This window comes from Bison bison, unplaced genomic scaffold (genome assembly GCF_000754665.1).
Source record: "Bison bison bison isolate TAMUID 2011002044 unplaced genomic scaffold, Bison_UMD1.0 scf7180017864250, whole genome shotgun sequence".
NCBI classification, from domain to species: domain Eukaryota; kingdom Metazoa; phylum Chordata; class Mammalia; order Artiodactyla; family Bovidae; genus Bison; species Bison bison.
In genome coordinates this window covers 513,783-522,423 of record NW_011494822.1, presented here as the reverse complement: position 1 = coordinate 522,423, position 8,641 = coordinate 513,783, and the positions used below count along the sequence as shown (strand labels likewise).

The 8,641-nt window shown below is 46.5% G+C and overlaps 1 protein-coding gene across 3 annotated transcripts in view; it reads right to left on the bottom strand.

Moving 5' to 3' along the window:
- CMBL (carboxymethylenebutenolidase homolog (Pseudomonas)) overlaps positions 1-8,641 on the bottom strand; it is a 24,371-nt gene that overhangs the window by 9,407 nt on the left and 6,323 nt on the right. For all 3 annotated transcript variants that reach the window (XM_010847527.1, XM_010847526.1, XM_010847528.1), the window contains exon 2: positions 2,542-2,775. In XM_010847527.1, coding sequence (XP_010845829.1) covers positions 2,542-2,756 — 215 coding nt within the window. In that variant the 5' untranslated portion in view covers positions 2,757-2,775. The remainder of the gene's footprint in view (positions 1-2,541; positions 2,776-8,641) is intronic.

Below are 8,641 nucleotides of genomic sequence, written 5' to 3'. Positions count from 1 at the left end.
CTCTTCCTCCTGCGGGGGTAGGGGGTAGGGTGGGAGGAAGAACACTGAAATCGGGTCGGAAGAATCTAAGTTCAGGTCCCAATACTGCCCGGTTCTGCCCTGAAACCTTATGTTGTTGTGAAGTCATGTCCAACTTTTTCCCTTTTGGCAACCCCATGGACTGTAGCCCGCCAGGCTCCTCTGTCCATGGGACTCCCCAGGCAAGAATACTGGAGTGGCTTGCCATTTCCTCCTCCAGGGGATCTTCCCAACCCAGGATCGAACCCTCATCTCCTACATCGGCAGGTGGACTCTACCACTGAGCCACCAAGGAAGCCCCCCTGGAACCTTAACAAGTCACTTAATCACTTTCAGCTTTTTTCTTGATCCGACAGAGATGGCGCCAAGCACCACCCAACCTCAGAAAACTATTCTGAAGGGAAAACAGACAAGTATGAAGGGCTTTGTAAGCCACAGGCGTCTTTACCCAATTTTTATGTTCCATCTCCAGCTAGTGGACCCACCTGAATCAGTCCACCCTAAAGGAGATCAGTCCTGAATACTCACTGGAAGGACTGATGCTGAAGCTGAAACTCCAATGCTTTGGCCACCTGATTCGAAGAACTGACTCAGTAGAAAAGACCCTGATGCTGGGAAAGATTGAGGGCAGGAGGAGAAGGGGATGACAGAGCATGAGATGGTTGGATGGCATCACCGACTCGATGGACATGAGTTTGAGCGAGCTCCGGGAGTTGCTGATGGACAGGGAAGCCTGGCGTGCTGCTGTCCATGGGGTCACAGATTCAGACATGACTGAGCGACTGACCTGAATGGAACTGAGACAATAGAAGCCTCCATCCTATCCAGCCTCCTGGTCACAGCAGGTGACCTAGGGCCCCCAAGACCTCTGCCTTCATGCCCCAGTTTCCTGACCAGCAAAATGAGAACTGCGACAGCCCCGCCTTGGCAGAATTGTTGGGAGGATGAAGGGCAATCGCCCAGGACCCACCCTAGCCCATGGTCTGGCCGAGCCAGAAGACAACCAGGATTGGCTGTTGTTTTTATACTGGGGTAGCCCCTGGAGAGTTAAGCTGCTTCATCTTCAAGAGGCTTCCCTGGTGACTCAGCTGGTAAGGAATCTGCCTGCAATGCGGGAGATCTGGGTTCCATCCCTGGGTTGGGAAGATCCCCTGGAGGAGGGCATGGCAACCCACTCCAGTATTCTTGCCTGGACAGAGGAGCACGGCAGGTTATAGTTCATGGGGTCGCAAAGAGTCGGACACGACCGAGAGACTAAGCACACATCTTCAAAAAGAAACCTGAGGGCACGAAAACGGGAAAAGTCAAATGAAGACCCTCTCTCCAGTCAACAGTAAATCCACATCACGTGTCAGTGGGCATGCACCCTTTAAATGGGTTCTCCTTGTAGGAAAACGAGGCAGGGGCTCCCTTTGCTTTGCAGCTTCTCTTCTTGAGAAAACAAAGGGAATCAGAGCACACCACACTCAGGGCTTGCTGAGCGTTACACTTAGCGAAGCTGGACAGAAGGAAGGGTCCCTCCCCTCTCTCCTCCAAGCTTTATTGAAAAGAAAGTGAAAGTCACTCAGTCGTGTCCAACTCTTTGCAACCCCGTGGACTATACAGTCCATGGAATTCTCCAGACCAGAATACTGGTGTGGGTAGCCTTTCCCTTCTCCAGGGGATCTTCCCAACCCAGGGATTGAACCCAGGTCTCCTGCATTGCAGGCAGATTCTTTTCCAGTTGAGCTATCAGGGAAGCTTTACTGAAGCTACCAACACCAGGGCGGTGAGGAGCAAACAGATGACAGCATTCACCACAGGTGGTCGTGGCCACGCACCGTGACCAAGGGATGACCTTCGGGAGGTGAGGGAGGTCTCACTCTGACATGATAGTTTGTGTTTAGACCAGGATAACCATGGGCGCCCTGTGTGTGAAAGCTGACCCCAGGCAGAGATGCTTCAGGAGCCAAGTAATGGGTCTGTTTCAGAGTTGCTGACTTCTGTCCCAGCTGTCCTGCACTAGTGTCTATGTGGGGCCCCACATGGGGAAATAACTCTCTCAGCATCCAGCAGGTCTACACGGCCAGCCAACCAAAGAGGATCTGAAGGCCAGAGACTGAGTTGGGAGCAGTTGGCTTCCATTGGATATCGGCTATCATATGACATTCTCCATTTTAAGGGCTTCCCTGGTGGCTCAGACGGTAAAGCATCTGCCTGCAATGCAGGAGACCCGGGTTCGATCCCTGGGTCGGAAAGATCCCCTTGGAGGAGGAAATGGCAACCCACTCCAGTACTCTTGCCTGGAAAATTCCTTGGACGGAAGATTCTGGTAGGCTACAGTCCATGGGGTCATAAACAGTTGGACACGACTGAGTGACTTCACTTCCTTTTTTCTTTTCAGTGAGATAAGAAAATAGATAATGTATGTCAGAACACAGTCAGGGTTTTTTGGTTTTGTTTCCTTTGAAGGAAACAAAATACAGAAATTTACATGAATTTAAGCCCAAAAAAAAAAAAAAAAACACAGAATTTCATACGTACGTGTATCCATTTCCTGCAATCATGTCAGCCATATATCTGGTGTTGGGCAACTGCCAGCCAAATATATCCTGAATGACAACCACAGCTTTGCCAGCGTCCACGGGGGATTTGGTGAGATAAGCCTTGATGTGCTCCACTTGAACTTCATGCCCCAGCCCTCCATACTCTATTCTATGGCCAATGTCACATGGACAAGGATAAGCTTCGTTAGCCATTGGAGGTACTCAGGTCGGGCTACAGGGAGAGAACAGGCATTATACTCTGAGTGGTGCAAAGCCAAAGCTTACAAACAATGAGTAAACGAAATCAAGAGTACAGGGAAAATTAATTTTAACTATGTTGTTGTTTAGTTGCTTGGTTGTGTCCGACTCTTTGCCACCCCATAGACTACAGCCTGCCAGGCTCCTCTGTTCATGGCATTCTCCAGGCAAGAATACCAGAGTGGGTTGCCATTTCCTTCTCCAGGGAACCTTCCTGACCCAGAGATTGAACCCACATCTCCTGCACTGGCAGGCAGACTCTTTACCATGGAGCCACCAGTGAAGTGTATTCAGGCACGAAGTCAGTGATCACTTCTAGTTCTGGGTAATAAGATCAAGGCTGATCAGAATCCACTCCCATTACAAACACTAGAAGCACAAGTGTATGTGCATGCAAGCTCAGTCATGTACAACTCTGCAACCCAACTCCATGAACTGCAGCACACCGGGCTCCTCTGTCCATAGGAAAGATTTCCCAGGCAAGAATACTGGGGTAGGTACCCAGCCCCTACTCCAAAGGATCTTCCTGATCCAGAGACTGAACCCGCATCTCCAGCACTGGCAGACAGATTCCTTACCGCTGAGCCACTAGGGAAGCCCCTATGACATTCCAGGGAAGGTAAAGTAATAGAGAAAGAAATTAAATCACTATTGCCAGAGGCTGGGAGTGGAAGAAGACTGACTGACTGAGAAGGGACAGGGAACTTATTGGGGTGATGGACATGTTCCATATCTTGGTTTTGGTGGTGGCTACCTAGTTCAGTACTTCAGCATCAATCAAACTGTACACTTTAAAGGAGTGAATATATCATACTTCAATAAACTTTCCTTTTTAAAAAATGGCAGATTAACAGGAGAGAGAGCATACATGTTATTAATGTTTTTAATGAGTACACAGGGGCTTTGCAGAAAAGAAGTGAAAGCCCAAGAAGGAGACACATGGCTTAAATACCATTTTAACAAAGGGTGATAAATTGTGGAGATGTGACCAGGAAAGACATGGGGAATTGATAAAAAGAAAAGGATCTTTGAGCCCAGTGCGTTAATTCAGACTCGTCTCAGTGACAGCTCTTCATCTCTGGTGATAAGAGTTGCTCCTCTCATTGGGCAGGGGTGGTGGGGGGGTAGTTATGGCCTAATTTTAGGCAGGAAAGCAGAAAGTGGGGGTGAAAAACAACTCTTTTTTCATCTGCTGTTTCTCAGTTGCCTTCAGCTCAAAATAATCAATATGCCCAAATGCCATATTTGAGGATGGCATTCTCTGATCCTCTTCAAGTGTATGTAATTGACAAGAGGAAAGAACAGAAATTAGCTAAGAATCCAATTCATGAAGTGAGAAAAGGGACTTCCCTGGTAGTCCAGTGGTTAGGATTCCAAGCTTCCACTGCAGGGGGCCTGGGTTCAATGCCTGGTCAGGGAACTAAGATCCCTTAAAGCTCAGCTTAAAAAAAAAAGTGAGGGGGAAAAAACAAAATAAACCCCAAAGAAGAAAATAATGAGATGAAAATAAACAATGAAGAAAACAGAAAATGATTAAAATCTGAATTTTTTTGAAGAGTTATAAAACAGGTATATCTCCAGGAAACCAGATCAGTAAAAAGGACAGAATGACAAAGACACATAACAACAACATAACAGCACAAGGAATGAAAAAAGGACATATTTTTCCTTTTAAAACTCATAGATAGTATGAACAACTTCATGCTATTAAATTTGGACACAGAAAAAAAACTGACAAATATACAGAACACAAGAGAGGGAAACATTCCTAACTTTAGAAATCAATGGAAAAGAAAAAATAAAGGATGAGGCAGCAGGAGATTAAAAGAGATTAAAGAGAAATGAAACCAAATGCACTGTGTGAGTCTTGACTACATCCTGGTTCCAAATTATGAACGGTTACAGGGTTTCCCTGGTGACTCGGGTAAAGAATCCGCCTGCCCATGCAGGAGACATGGCTTCAATCCCCGATCCAGGATGATCCCACATGGTTCGGTGCAGCTAAGCCCGTGCGTCACAACAGAGCCTGCGCTCTAGAGCCAGGGAGCCACAACCACTGAGCCCGTGCACCTCGACTCCTGAAGCCCGCGTCCCTAGGCCCATGCTCCACAGCAAGGGAAGCCACGGCAAGGAGAAGCCTGCGCATCGTTACAAAGAGCAGCTGCCACTCCCCACAACTAGAGAAAAGCCTGAGCAGCAACGAAGACCCAGTAAAAATAAATAAAATAAGTAAAATTATAAATAAGTAAATATATAAATAAATGAAATACAATTATTTTGAAAAGAAGATCTATAACAGACATTTGGGGAATAATCAAGGAAATGAATATGGATGATAGTTGATATTATGAATTAATATTAAGTTTCTTCGGTGTGATAGTTATGCAGGTGAACATTCTTAGTTTTAGAAGATGTATGTTCAAGTAGGGGATGAAATATCAACGTCGGAAGTTTACCCTCAAATCATTCATCAAACAGACATGCACAGACGCACATATAGACACATAAAGCAGTTGTGGCAAGCTGCAAACACTTACTGAATCTAGGTGATCGGTATACAAGTTTGGCTTGCTTTCAGTGTGTGTGTGTGTGTGTGTGTGTGTGTGTGTCTGGCCGTGCTGGGTCTTCACTGCTGCACGGGCTTTTCTCTACTTGCAGTGTGCGGACTTCTCATCGCATGGCTTCTCCTGTGGACCCCAGGCTCTAGGACACGTGGGCTTCAGGAGTCACCACACATGGGCTCGGTAGCTGTGGCTCTGGGCTCTAGAGCACAGACCCAACAGTTGTGGCACACGGGCTTAGTTGCTCCGTGGTATGTGGGATGTTTCCGGATCAGGGATCGAACCTGTGTCTCCTGCATCGGCAGGCGGATTCTTTACCCCTGAGCCACCCGGGACGTCCTTTCTTTCAGTTTTTGAAGAACAACAAGGAACAGTGTAACTGGAACAGAAAGATCAGGGAGGGCGGTGGGGGATATTCGACTTCCCAGCACCCTCCAAAAGCTCCCATCTAATATGGAGGAAAAGCCAAATTATTTCTGCAAGAGGGGCAATGGAGAAAAGAGGGAGAACAGTCAGGGGCTGAGTAGATTTTTCAGGTGCAGCCAACTGGTTTTGTTGACAGATGGCATGGGTAGGGTCCTTGACCAAAAAGAGTCAGGGGTGACTAGGTCTTTTGCTTGAGCAACTGGGAAAGGACAGAAGGTCTCAACGGGAAGGGGAGAGTGAGACAGAGCAGGTTTGAGACCAGGACTTCAGTCTGGGGCGTGAGAGTTTGAAATGGCTCTGAGACACCCTGAGCGGACACTTGGATGACGAGTTCAGGGCCGGGGGCCAAGCTGAAGACATGCATTTGAGAGTGATCAGCACACACAGTCGAACCTCATGATCTGCAGATTCTATATTCATGAACTTGCCTACTTGCTACATTTACTCAGAAGACCAAAATCAATACTTTCAGGGCTTTTGCGTCATCTGCAGGTCTGTATAGAGCTGCGAAAAATCTGAGCCACTGAGACGTGCATTCCCAGCCAAGGTTGAACAAGGCTGCACTCTCACTTCCTGTTTCAGCTCTCATGCTGTGAACAAGTGTCCTTCTCGTGGTCTATTTAGAGCCACGTCTTCTGTAATTCTGTGCTTTTTGCTGGTGGTTTCATGGGAAGTGCTGAAGTGCTGTCTACTGTTCTAAGTGCAAGAAGGTGCTGATGTAATCAAGTCTAAAAAAACACTTAATGAGAAAACTGGGGGGACTCCCTTGGTCGTCCAGTGGCTAAGACTCTGAAGTCCCAGTGCAGAAGGCCTGGGTTCAACCCCTTGATCAGGAAACTGGATCCCACATGCTGCAGCTAAGACCCGGCACAGCCAAGTAAGTAAATAAATACTTGGAAAAGACTGGAGAAAATCAATGGACTGCGTAGTTTTGGTGATACTGAGAATCATTTTAACGGTGGGGGTGGGGGGAGGGAAAGAGGAATAGTATTTTATCAGCAAAAGTTTCGGTTTGATGAGTCCTAGCTTTTATAGCAACATGCTAACACTCATACTGATAAAATGACCAGAAGTCTGGGCTCTCCCAGTAGGGCCACGACGGTGGCAGTGTCTGAGTTCTGACAGTGCTGGATGTGAGGGGTTCAGGAGGGTCCGCTGTACTAGTCTCTGGACTTCCATACACCCTTCAGATGTTCCACAACAAAAAGCTTTCAAACTCTCATTAAAATTTTAAACACTGTAAGATAAAAGGTTCCATTAAAAAAAGTGAGGAAAAAAGATACAGACTAAATGAAGTTACTCTTTTCAAAGCAGGGGCTGTGGTATCCAGATAAAATACATGAGGAATTGTTAGAAATTAACAAGAAAAAGACAACTCCAATAGAAAATGCTCCAAAGGTATGAATAGGCAATTCATAACAGGATATACCTGAATGGTCCATAAACGTATGAAAGTATACTCAACCTCAATGGTATTTAAGGAAATTATACTAAGAACAACACAAGATACCATTTTACCTCTTGCAGATCAGCAATAAGTCTTTTAGCACCAAGAGATGATGTCCATGTAGGGAGGAGAAAGGGAGTAAAAACTGCTACACACTCTGGGAAGCAGGTCAGCAAAGGCAACAATGCAACCCAGAAATCCCCCACTGGGTGTATTCCCTGGAGAAATTCATGCATATGTGTGTATGTGCTCACCCACGCACACCCGCAGAGGATGTGGAAGACTGTTCTTGCCATCAAGATGTAGCAACAATTTCAAGCAACCTATGCAAGCAATCTAAGGACCATCAGGAGAAGAATAGGATACACTGTCATTTACTCACTGTCATGGGTTAAATCATGTCCCCCTCCAAAGATACTGTTCAAGTCTGAACCCACAGAACCTATGAAAGTGGCCTTATTTGGAAATAAGTTATTTGCAGAGGTAACCAGGTTACGAAGAGGAACTAAAGAATCTCTTGATGAAGGTGAAAGAGGAGAGTGGAAAAGCTGACTTAAAACTCAACATTCAAAAAATCAAGATCATGGCATCTGGTCCCATCACTTCATAGCAAATAGATGGGGAAAAATGGAAACAGTGACAGACTTTATTTTCTTGGGCTCCAAAATCACTGCAGATGGTGACTGCAACCATGAAGTTAAAAGACGCTTGCTCCTTGGAACAAAAGCTATGACCAACCTAGACAGCATATTAAAAAGCAGAGACATTACTTTGCCAACAAAGGTCCATATAGTCAAAGCTATGGTGTTTCCAATAGTCATGTATAGAGATGAGAGCTGGACCATAAAGAGGGCTGAGTGCCAGAGAAGTGATGCTTTCAAATTGCAGTGCTGGAAAAGACTCCTGAGAGTCCCTTGGACAGCAAGGAAGTCAATTCTAAAGGAAATCAATCCTGAATATTCATTGGAAGGACTGATGCTGAAGCTAAAGCTCCAATACTTTGGCCACCTGATGGGAAGAGTCAACTCATTGGAAAAGACCCTGATGCTGGGAAAGATTGACAGCAGGAGGAGAAAGGGACGACAGGGGATGAGATGGTTGGATGGCATCACCGACTCGACGGACATGAGTTTGAGCCAACTCCAGGAGATAGTGGAGGACAGGGAAGCCTGGCATGCTGCAGTCCATGGGGTCATAAAATGTCAGACACGACTGAGAGACCGAACAACAACATCCTGGAGGAGGGTGGGTGTTAATACAATTAGTGACTGGTGTCCTTAGAAGCGGAGAAGCCAATGGCACCCCACTCTGGTACTCTTGCCTGGAAAAGTCCCGTGGATGGAGAAGCCTGGTGGGCTACAGTCCATGGGGGACCGTAAGAGTCAGACATGACTGAGCAACTTCAC